The following is a 19,550-nucleotide window of genomic DNA, read 5'->3' on the forward strand; positions in this document are numbered from 1 at the left end:
CTCTTTCTGCACTGTAGGGGACAGTGAACAATATAAATGTATCATAAATATTTATCCCATAGTTATACATATATATATTTATCTATGTAGGGGAATTTCACAGTAACTTCATTGCAGTGTTAATGTAAGCCTTACTTGTGACACCAATAAATAAACTTTATATATTTTGATCAAGTTGTTGTTGTTGTTTTTGAGGGAAGACTTGGGGAGGGGGGCGGGTTTGACCGGGCCGGAACGTTTGTTCGAGGCGCCGGTTTCTGGTCGGAGCGGAGAGGGCGGATGCAACCGGAAGTTGTGTTAAGTCGTTAGAAACCGGCGGCGGGCAGCAGCAGCATGGCAACGGTGAGAGCGGCAGAGGCGGCGGGGGGAGAGATAGAGAGAGAGCAGCGGGCGGGGGAATCACCACAGCAATCAATCACCTTTCAATCTGTGATAGGAATTGGGGGCGGGCGGCAGAAGGTTCCAGATCCCGGGAGGGTTCACCCCGCTCCCCGGGGGGTGCTCAGAGGGGGAAAGCAATCCGCCCCCCATCCCCCATTGCTGCAAGCACAGCGTTGTTGCGGCCCCCATGGTTGAATTACCCCCTCCCCCCCCGCTGATCTTTGTTTGACTCGTGCCTTCCCCAGCTCCACCCCCCTCCCCCTGCTGAGTGGCCGAGTGTCTTATTTCGCGACCCCGGTTGCTCCCCCTCAAGTTTAAAGTTTATTTATTAGTGTCACAAGTAGGTTTACATTAACACTGCAATGAAGTTACTGTGAAATTCCCCTAGTCGCCACACTCCACCACCTGTTCGGGTCAATGCACCCTAACCAGCATGTCTTTCGGACTGTGGGAGGAAACCGGGGCACCCGGAGGAAACCCACGCAGACACGGGGAGAACGTGCAAACTCCACACAGACAGTGACCCAAGTCGGGAATCGAACCCGGGTCCCTGGCGCTGTGAGGCAGCAGTGCTAACCACTGTGATATCAGTGCTGTATTAAGGCTGTCAGTGCAGAATAAATGCTCAGATCAGGGCTTGGACCCATGTTTTATCAGCTCTGGGATGAGCGAGCTCTTCCTTGCACCAACACACTGCTTGTGATTATTCCTGAGCCCCATTGAGGCTGTTCAGTTGCTGCAGTGATGTCTGTTAACTTATCTTGTCTGTGCTGCAGCCCCACTCTGAGCTGCAATCTGGGAGAAGCGGGGTTACAGGAATCAGCCACAGTGAAATAAACGGCCTTGCTTCAATCTGACAACGCCAACTAGTATATTTTGAATCAATGAATTCAGTTTAAAATTTAGCTTATTTAATAGTGTCACAAGTAGGCTTACATTAACACTGCAATGAAGTTACTGTGAAAATCCCCTAGTCACCACATTCCAGCGCCTGTTCGGGTACACTGAGGGAGAATTTAGCATGGCCAATGCATCTGACCAGCATGCCTATCGGACTGTGGGAGGAAACCAGAGCAGCCGGAGGAAACCCACACAGACACAGGGAGAACGGACAGTGACCCAAGCTTGGAATCGAACCAGGTCCCTGGCGCTGTGAGGCAGCAGCGCTAACCACTGCCCTTTCATTTCTGCCTGAAAAGAGCCCCCATATTCACCTTGGATGCAGCGTGACAGAAAGTGTCAGTTCCATATTCAGAGGGGAGGGGATGTAGTGACAGGGAATGTCATTCCCATATTCACTGGGGGATGCAGTGTGACAGGAATGTCATTCCCATATTCACTGGTGGGTGCAGTGTGACAGGGATGCCATTCCCATATTCACTGGGGGGGTGCAGTGTGACAGGGAATGTCATTCCCATATTCACTGGGGGGGTGCAGTGTGACAGGGAATGTCATTCCCATATTCACTGGGGGGGTGCAGTGTGACAGGGAATGTCATTCCCATATTCACTGGGGGGGTGCAGTGTGACAGGGAATGTCATTCCCATATTCACTGGGGGGTGCAGTGTGACAGGGAATGTCATTCCCATATTCACTGGGGGGTGCAGTGTGACAGGGAATGTCATTCCCATATTCACTGGGGGGGTGCAGTGTGACAGGAATGTCATTCCCATATTCACTGGGGGGTGCAGTGTGACAGGGAATGTCATTCCCATATTCACTGGGGGGGTGCAGTGTGACAGGGAATGTCATTCCCATATTCACTGGGGGGGTGCAGTGTGACAGGGAATGTCATTCCCATATTCACTGGGGGGTGCAGTGTGACAGGGATGTCATTCCCATATTCACTGGGGGGGTGCAGTGTGACAGGGAATGTCATTCCCATATTCACTGGGGGGTGCAGTGTGACAGGGAATGTCATTCCCATATTCACTGGGGGGTGCAGTGTGACAGGGATGTCATTCCCATATTCACTGGGGGGTGCAGTGTGACAGGGAATGTCATTCCCATATTCACTGGGGGATGCAGTGTGACAGGGAATGTCATTCCCATATTCACTGGGGGATGCAGTGTGACAGGGAATGTCATTCCCATATTCACTGGGGGATGCAGTGTGACAGGAATGTCAATCCCACTGAAACAATGTGGCCATGACAGTTGCAAAGCAACAAATAAAGAACAATGTTGCTGCTACTATAGACACTGATATTGTATTAGATGAAATAAGAGAAAATATAGCTGTTGCCCAGTTGCGGGAGACAGAGACTGTTGGTGAGATAATACTGAAATCTAAACTTCAATGAATGTACGTTCATCGACAGAGTTGCTTTATATTTCAATTTATTTCACAAAACGCTTGTTGAAGTTAGTGAGAACACAACTGAAGTTTATTTTGTGCCATAGTTAAAACTCATGGCTCTTTTTCAATGAAGCCCACGCAGACCGCAGGGAAAATGTGCAGACTCCACACAGACACCTACGGTCAGAATGGAGCCAGGGGACTGGATTTGATTCCTGGCTTAAAGTTAAAGTTTATTTATTAGTCACAAGTAAGGCTTACATTTACATTACATTGCAATGAAATTACTTAGAAATTCCCTTAGCCACCACACTCCGGCACCTGTTTGGGTCAATGCACCTAACCCGCATATCTGCGCGTCTTTCAGACTGTGGGAGGAAACCGGAGCACCTGGAGGAAACCCACACAGACACGGGGAGAACGTGCAGACTCCACACAGTCAGTGACCCGAGCCTGGATTTGAACCCGGATACAACACGCTGTGAGGCAGCAGTGCTAACCACTGTGCCACCGTGGCTTAGGTCACTGTCTGTGTAAAGTTTGCATGTTCTCTCGGTGTCTGCATGGGTTTCTGCCACAGTCCAAAGATGTCCAGGTAGGTGGATTGGCCATGCTAAATTGTCGTTTTGTGTCGGGGGATTAGCAGGGTAAATATGGTGGGGTTATGGGGATAGGGCCTGGGTGGGATTGTTGTCAGTGTAGACTCGATGGGCCGAATGTCCTCTTTCTGCACTGTAGGGATTCTATGATTGTCTGAATATATTACATGGACCTGTATTGTTTTTCAGACCACAGCAACGAAGGTTCCTGAAGTGAGGGATGTCACCCGGATAGAGAGGATTGGTAGGCTCTTTTTTTTCTTGCCTCCATAGCTGGGTTGCAGACCCCCCCGCCCACCCCTCCTGCCCCCCAACACCCGCCCACCCCTCCTGCCCCCCAACACCCCTTCCCCCCCCCCCCCCCCCCCCCCCTCCCTCCACCAAAGTACTCACCTGAGTAGCTTTACTTTGCCTCTTGAACCTAGATAAAGAATATCAGCAAGCTGTGCATTCATCGGAGTTGAGAGGGTTGGCTTATGAGGAGAGACTGAGTAGACTGGGGCTATACTCATTGGAATTCAGAAGAATGAGGGGAGATCTTATAGAAACATATAAGATTATGAAGGGAATAGATAAGATAGAAGCAGGGAAGTTGTTTCCACTGGCGGGTGAAACTAGAACGAGGGGGCATAGCCTCAAAATAAGGGGAAGCAGATTTAGGACTGAGTTGAGGAGAAACTTCTTCACACAAAGGGTTGTGAATCTGTGGAATTCCCTGCCCAGTGAAGCAGTTGAGGCTACCTCATTGAATGTTTTTAAGGCAAGGATAGATACATTTTTGAACAGTAAAGGAATTAAGGGTTATGGTGAGCGGGCGGGTAAGTGGAGCTGAGTCCACAAAAAGATCAGCCATGATCTTATTGAATGGCAGAGCAGGCTCGAGGGGCCAGATGGCCTACTCCTGCTCCTAGTTCTTATGTTCTTACTATGGCACCTGACAGCAATCGATAGCTCTCTGGGCAAAGACGACTGCCCAGGTTTTACCCTTGCTGGTCCTGAAGTGTTGAGCCCAAATGTAACTCCCGCGACTTGCCTCCTGACTGGAATCAGCATGAAATTCCAGTCTGGGATCATTTTATCTCTGGTTCGCTGTCATCAGGTGGAGCTTTTACCCCCTGAGACACTGGGGGAGACACTCTTGATCCATCCCCAGTGCATTTCGGAAGCACGTCTCTTCTGTGTCTCGTGATCATATTCAACATCAAGATCCCCTTTGAAAAGAAGTTCTTGAATATAAAATTGCTGTCGGCACCAGGGGTTTAACGCAATGATTTGAAATAACTTGTGTCCTTGCACTTTCCACAGGTGCCCATTCGCACATCCGTGGCTTGGGACTCGATGATGCCTTGGAACCCCGACAGGTACAGTACAGAGTGGCTAACTAAGTGGTGGAATTGGGACTGGAGGGAATTGCATTGTTTATTGCAGTCCTCGGAGTAGACCACCGCTAGCACGTTTCCCCTGATGGTTCAGGTTGCGTATTGTTCCATCAGTGGTGGCACTGTTTCCTTTCCAAATGGCCATTGGAGCAGTGTGTGTATTAAGCAGCCTGTTTAACTCCCGGGCTCCTCAAACCCTGATATTGACTCAAGTTTACTTTCTGATAGAGGTCACTGATTAGCCATCAGAAACAAGAGCCCATCTCCTTGATTTGATTTGATTTATTATTGTCACATGTATTGGGATGCAGTGAAAAGTATTGTTTCTTGCGTGTTATACAGACAGCACATGGGGGAGAAGGAAAGGAGAGGGTGCAGAATGTTGTAATGTTGCAGTTGAAGATAGAGTGTAGAGAAAGATCAGCCTAATATATGATGTGTCCATTCCAAAGTGATGGCAGCAGGGGAGAAGCTGTTCTTGAGACAATTGGTACTTGTTCTCAGACTTTTGTATCTTTTTCCTGACGGAAGAGCCGTAGAATAGAACCATAGAATCCCTACAGTGCCGAAGGAGGCCATTCAAAGTAAAGTAAGGTTTATTTATCAGTCACAAGTAGGCTTACATTAACACTGCAATGAAGTTACTGCGAAATTCCCCTAGTCCTCACACTTCGGCGCCTGTTCAGGTCAGTGCACCTAACAGCACGTCTTTCAGACTAGGAAGAAACCGGGGCATCCGGAGGAAATCCACGTAGACGCAGGGAGAACGTGCAGACTCCACACACACAGTGAGCCTAGCCGGGAATTGAACCCGGGTCTCTGGCGCTGTGAGGCAGCAGTGCTAAACGCTGCGCCACCATGCCACCCATGGAGTCTGCACCGACAACAATCCCACCCAGGCCCTATCCCCGTAATCCCACATATTTACCCTCCTAATCCCCCTGACACTAATGGTCAATTTAGCATGGCCAATCAAACTAACCCACACATCTTTGGAGAAGGTGGAAGAGAGAATGTCCGGGGTGCGTGGGGGGGTCCTCGATTACGCTGGCTGCTTTGCCGAGGCAGCGGGAAGTGTAGACAGAGTCAGTGGATGGGAGGCTGGTCTCCCTGACGGACTGGACTGTATTGATGGTGCCCATCAGATTTGCCTATTTTGTGAATGTTTCGGTCATTGAAGTGTTGATCGTTCTCTCTCATCAGGTCTCCCAGGGGATGGTGGGACAGCTGAGTGCTCGTCGTGCTGCTGGGGTCATTCTCGAGATGATTAAGGAGGGAAAGATTGCTGGCCGAGCAGTCCTGATTGCTGGCCAGCCTGGAACAGGAAAGACCGCCATTGCGATGGGTAATGAGATCCTTTTCTAACTATTCATGGAGTGCAGGAAGCAACTTTAATTTGATTTTGCAGTGGCTCAGAGATACTTGCATCTGATACAACCTCAGAAACATCTCAAAACACTTCACATTAGATAAATTCCATTAAAATATAATACTTAATACAGAAATAAATAGTATTAATGGAGATGGTTCAGTCCAGTTCTTTATATGCAAACATGCACCCCTTCAGGACTCGATGTAACTACCTCTTGAATAATGCCTAAATTTGTACCCAGCAGATCATTTACCACTCTGTATGAAGAAGGTGTTTCTGATCCTTTGCCAGTTTTATGCTCATATCCCACTGTTATGCTTGAATTAATGCTTGGGATTAATCATAGAATCCCTACAGTGCAGAAGGAGGCCATTCAGCCCATTGAGTCTGCACCAACCACAATCCCGCCCAGGCCTTATCCCCATAACCCCATGTATTTACCCTGCCAATCCCCCCTGACACTAAGGGGCAATTTACCATGGGGAGGCAATGGCCTTGTGGTATTATCACTAAATATTAATCCAGAAACTCAACTAATGTTCTGGGGACCCGGATTCGAATCCCGCCACAGTATATGGTGGCATTTGAATTCAATTTTTTAAAATCTGAAATTAAGAATCTACTGCTGACCATGAACCCATTGTCAGAAAAACCCATCTAGTTCACTAATGTCCCTTTAGGGAAGGAAACCTGCCGTCCTTACCCGGTCTGGCCTACATGTGACTCCAGAGCCACAGCAATGTGGTTGACTCTCAACTGTCCGCTGAACAAGGGCAACTAGGGATGGGCAATAAATGCCGGCCCAGCCAGCGACGCACGTGTCCCACGAATGAATTTTTAAAAAGTCCACCTAACCAGCACATCTTTGGAGTGTGGGAGGAAATTGGAGCATCCGAAGGAAAGCCCACACAGACACTGGGAAAATGTGCAAACTCCACACAGTCACCCGAGGGCAGAATTGAACCAGGGTCCCTGGCGCTGTGAGGCAGCAGGTGCCAACCACCGTGTCGTCTCGTTCCTTTTCATTTTGTGTCTTGCGTAACTCTGTAATATCTCTGTAATATTATTGTCACATGTATTAGCATACAGTGAAAAGTATTGTTTTTTGCGCGCTATACAGACAAAGCATACCGTTCACAGAGAAGGAAAGGAGAGAGTGCAGAATGTAGTGTTACAGTCATAGCTAGAGTGTAGAGAAAGATCAACTTAATGCGAGGTAGGTCCATTCAAAAGTCTGACAGCAGCAGGGAAGAAGCTGTTCTTGAGTCAATTGAGACGTGACCTCAGACTTTTGTATCTTTTTCCCGACAGAAGAAGGTGGAAGAGAGAATGTCAGGGTGCACGGGGTCCTTAATTATGCTGGCTGCTTTGCCGAGGCAGCGGGAAGTATAGACGGAGTAAATGGATGGGAGGCTGGTTTGCATGATGGATTGGGCTACATTCACAACCTTTTGTAGTTTCTTGCGGTCTTGGGCAGAGCAGGAGTCATACCAAGCTGTGATACAACCAGAAAGAATGCTTTCTATGGTGCATCTGTAAAAGTTGGTGAGAGTTGTAGCTGACATGCCAAATTTCCTTAGTCTTCTGAGGAAGTCACAAGTAAGGCTTACATTAACACTGCAATGAAGTTACTGTGAAATTCTCCTCGCCGCCACAGTCAGGTGCCTATTCGGGTCACTGCACTTAATCAGCACATATTTGGAGTGTGGGAGGAAACCGGAGCAGCCGGAGAAAATCCACGCAGATATGGGCAGGATGTGCAAACTCCACACAGACAGTGACCCAAGCCGGGAATCGAACCTGGGTCCCTGGCGCCGTGAGGCAGCAGTGCTAACCACTGTGCCACCCCCAGCTGACCTGTCTGAACAGCCTGCAGTGTCTTTTCTGTTTATAATTGAAAACATATTCTTGTTGCTGCAGGGATGGCTCAAGCTCTGGGGCAAGACACTCCGTTCACAGCTATCGCCGGCAGCGAAATCTTCTCCCTGGAAATGAGCAAAACAGAAGCGCTAACTCAGGCTTTCCGCCGATCCATTGGTGTCCGTATCAAGTAAGCATGGCCGAGTTTGCTTGTCACGAGTGTCTGTTTGATATAATGTTACGCTAGCCCGTCTCCACCGCAGTGTTTATTGTCTCACTATTTTATCAATGGTACCCAGGTCCGAGTTCATCTGAACTTTCCTCATTTGCCCCCCTGAGCGGTAAATGTGGTGCCCTACACTTTCCTCCTGTTCTCTGTCCCCTTCTTAGCAAGATAGGAGCCTTTGTCACGAAATTTGGACAGTGCTGCAGTCCTCTCTTTGTGACAAGAACTTCTGCTCCACATTCAGGCGTGAATGGTGGTGGACAATTAAACAACTCGCCTGCGGACAAGGAGGCTCCACAAATATCCCCATCCCCAACTCGCCAGAAGTGCCGCATCTGGTGACTCACCTCAGACCTGTCCCCAGCGTCACAGACCACAGAAACCCAATGTCCAGAAGGAGGCCATTCAGCTCATCAAGTCTGCACCAACAATCCCACTCCAGGCCCTATCCCCACAACCCCACACACTTACCCCGCTAATCCCTCCGTCCTACACATCCCAGGACCCTGAGGGGAAATTTAGCACGATCAATCAACCTAACCTGCACACCTTTGGACTGTGGGAGGAAACCAGAGCACCCGGAGGAAACCCACGCAGACACGGGGAGAATGTGCAAACTCCACACAGACAGTGACCCGAGCCGGGAATCGAACCTGGATCCCTGGTGCTGTGAGGCAGAAGTGCTGACCATTGTGCCGCCGTGCCGCCCAGATGCCAGTCTTCTACTGCATTTGCCAATTTCCTGGAAAACCCCAAGCTTGGCATCATTCAGTAACCACTCATCCTTTTACTTTAGCCAACCTTGATCTGCGCTATGTTTCTCGAGAGAAAGGTTAATGTTTCAAGACTTCTCTGTAATATAACATTTCTCTACTTTGTAACATGTCTTGTCTGCAGATCCATATCAATCAGCTGATTTGTTGGAGGGATCGTAGGGTGTAGGCAAAAGGCATAGTGACATTCAGGAGTCTGAGATTTGGTCTTGTTAATATTCTTATCCATCTGGCTGTAAACTGGGATTAATGTTTAATCATTATATTCCCACGATAATGCTGAGGCTTAGCAAGATAGGAGCCTTTGTCACGAAATTTGGACAGTGTTGCAGTCCTCTCTTTGTGACAAGAACTTCTGCTCCACCAGTCTCTCTCAAACCTGGCATCAAAAAGGAAAATCTGCCCTTGTAATATCTTGGGAAAGCAGTGCGTCTGTAAGACTGTTGTATTTTTATTTTTAAGCCCTCATCCATCCTTTAGAATGCACATTAATGCAAGAGGAAGATAATCTGCTGCAGGAACAGATGTTTTTTAAGTCTAAAATTTTATTTATTAGCGTCACAAGTAGGCTTACATTAACACTGCAATGTAGTTACTGTGAAAATCCCCTAGTCGCCACACTCCGGTGCCTGTTCGGGTACACTGAAGGAGAATTTAGCATGGTCAATGCACCTAACCAGCACATCTTTTGGACTGTGGGAGGAAACCGGAGCACCCGGAGGAAATCCCACGCAGACACGGGGAGAATGTGCAGACTCCACACAGCCAGTCATCCAAGCCAGGAATCGAACCCGGGTCCCTGGCACTGTGAGGCAGCAGTGCTAACCACTGTGCCGCCCTTTTTGAGTACAAGAGATCAGGACTGGAATTTTTGAGCACGTTGGTGATGCTGTAGATACATGGTACAGAGATCGGAAGCTTATAAAGTCGTAGAAATGTGGAGCCGCAATAATCATAGAATCATAAAATCTCTACAGTGCAGAAGGAGGCCATTTGGCCCATAGAGTCTGCACTGCCCATAATCCCACCCAGGCCCTATTCCCATAACCCTACATATTTACTCTGCTAATCCCCCTGTCATTAGGATCAATTTAGCATGGCCAATCAACCTAACCCGCACACCTTTGGACTGTGGGAGGAAACCGGAGCACCCGGAGGAAACCCACGCAGACACGGGGAGAACATACAGACTCCGCACAGACAGTGACCCGAGACCGGAATTGAACCCGGTCCCTGGTGCTGGTGAGGCAGCGGTGCTAAGCACTGTGCCACCGTGCCGCCCTGGTGGCAAGTGGCACAATCTGACAGGAGGCTTTAATCCGGGGAAAATCAATGTGCTAATTTAAGATTTATTTAGGTCAAAATGTTCTTTCCTTTAAACAGAGAGGAGACTGAAATAATCGAGGGAGAAGTTGTGGAAATTCAGATCGACAGACCAGCCACTGGCACGGTAAGTTCAGAGGAATGAATGAGAGCCGGAGAATCATCTTTGTAGTTTCATTCTTGAACTGAAATTCTTTATCGAAAGCACGTTTCTTCTTTCCTCCTCGATCTTAACTGGGGAAACAAAACTTCCCAAGGGTGCAATTAGCCTTCGTGTCTTGGGAGAAGAAAAGGGGTTGTGGTTCCCAGTCCCGATTGCCATCACAGTGACTGCTGGCGGAATGAACAGTGATGCCTCCTATGGTTGAATAGCTGGCTGATGCTTAGTGCTGCTTCTCATACACGATAATTATTTTGGGGAGGTGCTGGAAAGTGGCTGGCAACCCTCGTCCCCTGCCCAGCAAAGATTCTGCATCTTCGAGGAAGGAAGAAATCCCCACAGTCAACGTCCTAGGGGTGACCATTGACCAGAAACTGAACTGGACTCGCCATGTATAAACTCTGGCTACAAGAGCAGGTCAGAGGCTAGGAATCCCGTAGCAAGTAACTCACCTCCCGACTCCCCAGCATCTGTCCGCCATCTACAAGGCTCAAGTCAGGAGTGTGATGGAATACTCCCCACTTGCCTGGATGGGTGCAGCTCCAACAACAGTCCAGAAGCTCGACACCATCCAAGGCAAAGCAGTCTACTTGATTGATACCTCTTCCACAAACATTCAATCCCTCCACCACTGATGAACAGTGGCAACAGTGTGTTCCATCTACAAGATGAACTGCAGCAACTCATCAAGGCTCCTTAGGCAGCACCTTAAAAAAGTTGAAAGCTTATTTATTAGTCACAAGTAAGGTTTACATTCACACTGCAATGAAGTTACTGTGAAATTCCCCTAGTCGCCACATTCCGGCGTCTGTTCGGGCCAATGCACCTAACCAACACGTCTTTCAGACTGGGAGGAAACCGGAGCACCCGGAGGAAACCCCCGCAGATACGGGAAGAACGTGCAAACTCCACACACACGGTGACCCAAGCCAGGAATCGAACCTGGGTCCCTGGCGCTGTGAGGCAGCAGTGCTAACCACTGTGCCACCGTGCCGCCCACCTTCCAAACCCACAACCGCTGAAGGACAAGGGCAGCAGATACCTGGGAAGACCACCACCTGGAGGTTCCCCTTCAAGTCGCTCACCACCTTGACTTGGGAATATATCACCATTCCTTCACTGTCACTGGGTCAAAACCCTGGAACTCCCTCCCTAACAGCACTGTGGGCATACCTACACCCCTGGGACCACAGCGGTTCAGATAAGCAGCTCGCCACCATCCTTTATCCTTTGCGTATAGCCCTGCAAATTCTTTCCCTTTATGTACTTTCCAATTCCCTTTTGAAAGCCTCCATTCAGGCAGCACATTGAAGTTTATTTGTTAGTGTCATGAAGGCTTACATTAACACTTGTTATGTGGAAAGATTTCTCCTTGTGTTACTTTTGGTTCTTCAATCGCCTTAAATCTCTGTCCTCTGGTTTTCATCTCTCTTACTGATGGGAGCAGCTTTTGTCCAGACCCACTCATGATTTTGAATATCTCCATCAGATCTCCTCTCAACCTTGAGCTTTAAGGGTGACAACCCTAAGTTCTCCAGTGCCTCCATATAACTCGAGAAATTATATGAATCCTACATGAAATCCGTTTGAGTCTAAAGACCATTCCAAGTGAATCTATAATACAATTTAGTACAGAGTGATTTGATTTATTATTGTCACATGTATTAACATACAGTGAAAAGCATTGTTTCTTGCGTGCTATATGGACAAAGCATACCGTTCATAGAGAAGGAAACAGAGTGCAAAATGTAGTGTTACAGACATAGCTAGGGTGTACAAGCTAGAGTGATCAATCGCACTCGGGACACAGTGAGAAATGGAGGTCACACCAGTGAGTTGAGGGTGCTGTTCTGCGTTGAGGCTGAGGCACATAGTTGGGACAAGAGTATCCTATGTTTTCCAGATGTCAAATCGTCTTAACTCTGACCTGAAAGTTTCTATAATGCTGTCCGTCAGTGCAAAGAGTTTCCCATTCCCCAACATCATCATCACTCAGCTAGATCAGCAATGAGTGTAATTATGTATGTTTTCTTTCTCGTAGGGTGCAAAGGTTGGAAAGCTAACCCTGAAAACGACAGAGATGGAAACAATCTATGATCTGGGGACGAAAATGATCGAGTGTTTGACGAAAGAGAAGGTGCAGGCTGGGTGGGTAGCTACCAGCGTTTAATTGACAAGAGAATGATTGTGCGTATTAACCGAGCTACACTACAGTGCCCGCCTACTCAGTTACTCTCTTATAGAATCCCTGCAGAGCAGAAGGAAGCCATTCGGCCCATCGCGTCTGCACCAACTCTCCGACACAGCATCTTACCCAGGCCCACCTCCCTGCCCTATCCCCGTAACCCCACACATTTACCCTGCTAATCCCTCTAACCTACACATCTTTGGACACTAAGGGGCAATTTAGCATGGCCAATGCACCTAACCCGCACGTCTTTTGGACTGTGGGAGGAAACCGGAGGAAACCCACGCAGACACAGGGAGGACGTGCAAACTTTGCACAGACAGTGACCCAGGCCCGGAATCGAACCCGGGTCCCTGGTCCTTTGAGACAGCGGTGCTAAGTGCCACCCGCTTTTAAACCAGGCCCTATAGTCCACAATTTCTCCTCCAACTCCCGATCCAAGTAACAACGGTATTTAAAATAGAAAATGGGCAACATTGCCTTTGCAGTTGCGATAATGATTTGATTTGAAATTCCTCCCTTTCTGAGCTATGTGAGTGAGTTGCCGCATGTCAGTAGGGAAGTTCATGAAGGTGGGACAGTGCAACTTTGTGCATTTCCCTTAGCCCCTTCTCAAGAATAGGCACCCCATGGTTTCTGCTTGACTATTGCCCCAAGAGCAACGTCTTAAGCAAAGTGAGCTCATTTTTAAGCCTAAGACCTCCTTTCTCAGGCTTTGCCAGCTTGTGCACAGTGAGGTTGGGTGTGCCCCTGCTGCAGGTATTATAAATATCAATTGACCTCTGAGGAGAAATGGGAGCAAAATTCAACCCAGGTTTCCCGCCTAATCTCTTTCCATTGAGGAGCCACTCACCGACCACGGTGGCACAGTGGTTAGCAGTGCTGCCTCAGAGTTCCAAGGACCTGGGTTCAATTCCCAGCCTGGGTCACTGTTTGTGTGGAGTTTGCACGTTCTCCCCGTGTCTGTGTGGGTTTCCTCCGGTTTCCACCCACAGTCTAAAGGTGTGCAGGTTAGGTGCATTGGCCATCCTAAATTGTCCCCTTAGTGTCAGGGGGACTAGCTAGGGTAAATCTATGGGGTTAAGGCTTGGGTGGGATTGTGGTCAGTGCAGCCTCGATGGGCCGAATGGCCTCCTTCTGCACTATAGGATTCTATGATTCCATGACCCCCTTTTCCCCCCACTGAAAAGTTTTGTAGATTTGCAATGAAAGTAGAACTCGGCTTTACGGTCCTCCCAGGTTGCATATCTTGCCAGCACACTAGTTAATGGCCCCACTTCCCCTTCTCTGCATCACCCTCAACTACCAGCACCACTTTTGGGTGTTGGTGAGTGGGCTTGGCTTGGCCACAATGCCCAGTGCAAATAGCTTGCTGATGCCCAATGCCTGGACATGAAGTCAGCTCTGACGAAGGGTCATCCTGACTCCAAATGTTGGCTCTATTCTCTCTCCACAGATGCTGTCAGACCTGCTGAGATTTTCCAGCATTTTCTGTCTGGGATCGAGGACCCTGGTTGCAGAAACCCCAACCTTCCCGATGCTGGGTCCCTTGATCAGACACTCAGTGCTTTTACCCCACAAGTCCAGGGGTTTTCTTGTCATGTTCCCCACATTATATACGCACACACTCACATACCAGCGGCAGCACAGTGAGGTCCTTAGTGGACATTAATAAGACCATAAGATATAGGAGCAGAATTAGGCCATTTGGCCCATCGAGTCTGCTCCACCATTCAATCATGGCTGATACGTTTCTCAATCCCATTCTCCCATCTTTTCCCCATAACCTTTGATCCCCTTACCAATCAAGAACCTATCCATCTCTGTCGTAAATACACTCAAGGACCCGGCCTCCACAGCCTTCTTTGGCAATGAATTCTACAGATTCACCGCACTCTGGCTGAAGAAATTCCTCCTCATCTCAGTTCTAAAGGGTCGGCTCTTTATTCCGAGGCTGTGTCCTCGGATCCTAGTCTCTCCTAATAATCATAGAATCCTGACAGTGCAGAAGGAGGCCATTCAGCCCATCGAGCCTGCACTGACAACAATCCCACCCAGGTCCTATCCCCGTAACCCCACATATTTACCCTCCTAACCCCTCTGACACTAAGGGGCAATTTAGCATGGTCAATGCACCAAACCATCTCATCTTTGGAGCGTGGAAGGAAACCGGAGCACCCGGAGGAAACCCATGCAGACACGGGGAGAACGTGCAGACTCTGCACAGACAGTGACCCGAGGCGGGAATCGAAGCTGGCGCTGTGAGGTGGCAGTGCTAACCACTGTGCCGCCCGTAATGGAAACGAATTCCCTACATCCACTCTATCCAGGTTCAGTATTCTGTAAGTTTCAAATAGATCCTTCTAAACGCCATTGAGTATAGACCCAGAGTGTTCAAATGCTTAAATGACCAACTTAAGGGCCTCCCAGTTGGATCCTTCCCACCACAGATTTAAATTGGGGTAGTGGCAGGGAGAAGTCAGGGTCCCCCCCCCCCCCCCCCCCCCCCGCTTCCTGTCTGCTTCAATGTTTTTTAGTTTTATTTATCAGTGTCACAAGTAGGCTTACATTAACACTGCAATGAAGTTACTGTGAAAATCCCCTGGTCCCCACACTCCGGCGCCTGTTCGGGTACACTGAGGGAGAATTTAGCACGGCCAATGCACCCTAACTAGCACGTCTTTCGGACTGTGGGAGGAAACCGGAGCACCCGGAGGAAACCCACGCAGACACGGAGAGAACGTGCAGACTCCACACAGACAGTGACCCAAGCCGGGAATCGAACCCGAGTACCTGGCGCTGTGAGGCAGTAGTGCTGTCCTCCATTATATCACTCCGTTAGTATTTGCCAGAGCAGATAAAAACTTTGGTTCCATCCAATATGGGAAGCTGTTTTATTCAAATTGAATAGAATGTGATGCTGATCCACACATCGCTACAACCTGAACTAATCATTATTTTCACCTTCTGTCTGGCCAAGTACTTGTATTTTGATTGTGCTAATATGTCAAGTGACAAATTTAGCTGGGAATACTCAGTAACTTTGACACTTTAAGTGACAATCAGTGATTTAATTGTGCTGCCCAAAACTGCACATAACTGGCACCAGTGACCCTCAGTCAGTTTGCTTGTGGCATTGGTGATCAGTAACACACACCACTCAAAATGTCCAGTCAATCAAATGTCAGTCACTGTCTGTGTGGAGTTTGCACGTTCTCCCCGTGTCTGTGTGGGTTTCCTCCGGGTGCTCCGGTTTCCTCCCACAGTCCAAAGATGTGCAGGTTAGGTGGATTGGCCGTGCTAAATTGTCCCTTAGTGCCCCGGGATGCCTAGGTTAGAGGGATTAGCAGAGTAAATATATGGGGCTACGGGGATAAGGCCTGGTCTGCATCATCGAGTCCGGTGCAGACTCAATGGCCGAATGGCCTCCTTCTGCACTTTTGGGGAATCTGTGATGATGATAGTTATGATTTCCTTGCTTTTCCTTTTTTGCAGAGATGTGATCACCATCGATAAGGCGACAGGGAAGATTAGCAAGCTCGGACGGTCCTTCACCCGAGCTCGTGATTACGATGCCATGGGGGCCCAGGTATGTCTTGTTCCACGAGCGTTGATGTGATTTTTGGTTGGTATGTCTGCCAGTTTAGCCGGCACAGAACTGAGAGGCTCCTGATTGCAAATAAAAATGTGCAGCCTGTGAGTGTTAACTATTAGTGGAGGTTTTCAACATGGATGGGAGTTGGAATGGGGGAGGGGGGAGGTCACTCGTGCCCATTGTACACCATTTGTGATTTCGATCAAAGCACCTCAAGCTCTTCCCCTTGAAGAGCAGGAGGCTGAGTGGCCTGGTGGCCTCTATCTAGACTCTGTTGTGGAGATGCTGGCGTTGGACTTGGGTAGGCGCAGTAAGAAGTTTCACAACACCAGGTTAAAGTCCAACAGGTTTATTTGGAATCACGAGCTTTCGCAGCACTGTTCCTTCATCAGTTGAATGTCATCACTCACTTGATGAAGGAGCAGCGCTCCGAAACATCATGATTCCAAATAAACCTTTTGGATTTTAACCTGGTGTTGTGAGATTTCTCACTAGACTCTGTGCGCGTGCATGTGCCAACTTTAAAGTTAAAGTTTTAAACTTTATTTATTAGTCACAAGTAAGCTTACATTAACACTGCAATGAAATTACTGTGAAAAATCCCCAAGTCGCCACACTCCGCCGCCTGTTTGGGTACACTGAGGGAGAATTCAGCATGGCCGATGCACCTAACCAGCACGTCTTTCAGACTGTGGGAGGAAACCGGAGAACCCGGAGGAAACCCACGCAGACACGGGGAGAATGTGCAGACTCTGCACAGACAGTGACCCAAGCAAGGAATTGAACCTGGGTCCCTGACGCTGTGAGGCAGCAGTGCTAACCAACATCGTTGTGATGCTGTCTACAGTTGAATAACATCCTTGCAATTGCAAGTCACTCAGTCAGCTGGTTAAAGTGAAACTGTGCCCCAGGAAGTCAGGAGGGCGCAAAAGAGAGGGGTGGGAACAAACGCAGTGGAATAAAATGAGTAAACTTGTGTAAACATTCCTTGCTGCAGACAAAATTTGTGCAGTGCCCGGATGGAGAGCTTCAGAAACGAAAGGAGGTGGTTCACACGGTGACACTGCATGAGATCGATGTGATCAACAGCAGGACTCAGGGATTCCTGGCTCTGTTCTCAGGTAAGATGGTAAGAAGTCTAACAACACCAGGTTAAAGTCCAACAGGTTTATTTGGTAGCAAAAGCCACACAAGCTTTCGGAACAGGCTGTTCTTTCGTCAGGTGGGTGGGAGTAAGATGGACAGGCCTTTTGGCCCAGTGAAGCCAAGAGTCACTGGCAGCAATCACAGATTGTGAAGGGTTGGATTTTTAAAAATATTCATTTGTGGGACATGGGCGTCGCTGGTTGCCCAGCATTTATTGCCCATCCCTAGTTGCCCCTTGAGAAGGTGGTGGTGAGCTGCCTTCTTGAATCGCTGCAGTCCACGTGCTGTGGGTTGACCCACAATGCCGTTAGGGAGGGACTTCCAGGATTTTGACCCAGAGACTGTGAAGGAACGGCCGATATATTTCCAAGTCAGGATGGTGAGAGGCTTGGAGGGGAACTTGCAGGTGGTGGTGGTGTTCCCATGTATCTGCTGCCCTTGTCCTTCTAGATGGAAGTGGTCGTGGGTTTGGAAGGTGTTGCCTAAGGATCTTTGGTGAATTGCTGCAGTGCATCTTGTAGATAGTACACACTGCTGCTACTGAGCGTCGGTGGTGGAGGGATTGAATGTTTGTAGATGTGGTGCCAATCCAGTGGGCTGCTAGCATGTCCCCAGCATTGTCTCTACAGGAAAGCACTTGGCACATTGTGGCGCTGAGCCCCTCAGCTGGAAAGCCCGAGTCTCCCTGCGCTGTTACCTGATCTGGGGTGGACAATGCTGAGAGGCACTGCACTTAATCTCTGAGCACTTGGGCTGAGAAAGAACGGGGGCAAAAATTAACCTAGGTTTCCCACCCTTTTTTTTTCTATTCATTTACGGATGTGGGTGTCGCTGGCTGGGCCAGCATTTATTGCCCATCCCTAACTGCCCCCCAATTCAGAGAGTCAACCACATTGCTGTGGCTCTTGAGTCACATGTAGGCCAGACCGGGTAAGGACGGCAGATTTCCTTCCTCAAAGGGACATTAGTGAACCAGATGGGTTTTCCCGACAGTCGACAATGGTTTCAGAGTCTTAATTCCCGATATTAATTTTTTAATGAATTCAAATTCCAGATTTTTAAAAATCGAATTCAAATTCCACCATCTGCCGTGTTGGGATTCGAACCCGGGTCCCCAGATCTTGCCTGGGGTCTCTGGATTACTAATCCAGTGACGATACCACTATACCACCACCTCCCTAATCTCTATCCATTGAGGAGCTCCCCCCCCCCCCCTTTCTCCACTTTGCCCCATCTCCCACCCCTCCATTTTCTCTTCTTCCTTTTCTGTTTGTGACCCTCAATTTCTCCTTCAATCTTGTGGCCGTCGCAAACTCTGAATGAGGACACCGAGACCTGCTGGCGTCATTGACTTGAGATGTATCCAAGGTGATGGGAGCTCGGGTTTCAGCTTCGTACATGGCCACGCAGGCTCCGCGATTGGCTGCCCTGTCGGTCGCTAGAGCACAAAGCCCGATCTACAAGTGTGAAACTTGCCTCAATGTTCTTGTGTTGCCTTTGCAGGTGACACTGGGGAAATCAAATCCGAAGTTCGTGAGCAGATCAATGCCAAGGTGGCGGAATGGAGGGAAGAGGGAAAAGCCGAGATAATCCCTGGAGTAAGTATGCCGGGATTTAGTTGGGAGATCAAAACCACTCCTGTTGTTTTATTCCTACCAGTGTTCAGTACAGTAAAGGAAATGTTCCTCATGGAGCGCATTGTGTATGAAATAATACTGGAAGTACAATGTGCTTACTTGTCTTGTGCTGGACCTTTCCAGGTGCTGTTTATAGACGAAGTCCACATGCTGGACATTGAGTGCTTCTCCTTCCTAAACAGGGCTTTAGAGAGCGACATGGCCCCAGTGCTGATCATGGCAACAAATCGTGGGATCACCAGGTATGGCTGCCTACTCTTTGCAAACAAGGACTGTCCAAATCATTTGTTTTTGGGAGGTTCACTAACGTCCCTTTAGGGAAGGAAATCTGCCATCCTTACCCGGTCTGGCCTACATGTGACTCCAGAGCCACAGTGGTTGACTCTCTACTGTTACATGGGTAAGATGGGTATGGAGGGATATGGGGCAAATGGGACTAACTTAATGGTTAAAAAAATAGGGGCGGCATGGACAAGTTGGGCCAAAGGGCCTGTTTCCATGCTGTAAACCTCTATGACACTGCCCTCTGAAATGGCCCAGCCAGCCACTCAGTTGTATCAATCACTAGCTCATTACCATCTCAAGGGCACCGAGGGATGGGCAATAAATGCT

General features: G+C 48.7%; 1 protein-coding gene across 6 annotated transcripts in view; it reads left to right on the top strand.

The window, feature by feature from the left end:
* Positions 1-263: 263 nt before the first annotated feature.
* ruvbl2 (RuvB-like AAA ATPase 2) overlaps positions 264-19,550 on the top strand; it is a 32,742-nt gene continuing 13,455 nt past the window's right edge. For 5 of the 6 annotated variants that reach the window (XR_013500381.1, XR_013500382.1, XR_013500383.1 and 2 more), the window contains exons 1-11: positions 264-342; positions 3,469-3,523; positions 4,585-4,640; positions 5,862-6,003; positions 7,951-8,080; positions 10,273-10,339; positions 12,414-12,520; positions 16,056-16,149; positions 17,153-17,276; positions 18,805-18,899; positions 19,062-19,180. Coding sequence is in view for 1 of the 6 variants with exons in the window: in XM_078237354.1 (XP_078093480.1) it covers positions 334-342; positions 3,469-3,523; positions 4,585-4,640; positions 5,862-6,003; positions 7,951-8,080; positions 10,273-10,339; positions 12,414-12,520; positions 16,056-16,149; positions 17,153-17,276; positions 18,805-18,899; positions 19,062-19,180 (998 nt within the window). In the remaining 5 variants the exon portion in view is untranslated. The remainder of the gene's footprint in view (positions 343-3,468; positions 3,524-4,584; positions 4,641-5,861; positions 6,004-7,950; positions 8,081-10,272; positions 10,340-12,413; positions 12,521-16,055; positions 16,150-17,152; positions 17,277-18,804; positions 18,900-19,061; positions 19,181-19,550) is intronic. The other variant, XR_013500385.1, reaches the window with a different exon arrangement.

Source organism: Mustelus asterias, chromosome 21 (assembly GCF_964213995.1).
Source record: "Mustelus asterias chromosome 21, sMusAst1.hap1.1, whole genome shotgun sequence".
Classification (NCBI taxonomy): domain Eukaryota; kingdom Metazoa; phylum Chordata; class Chondrichthyes; order Carcharhiniformes; family Triakidae; genus Mustelus; species Mustelus asterias.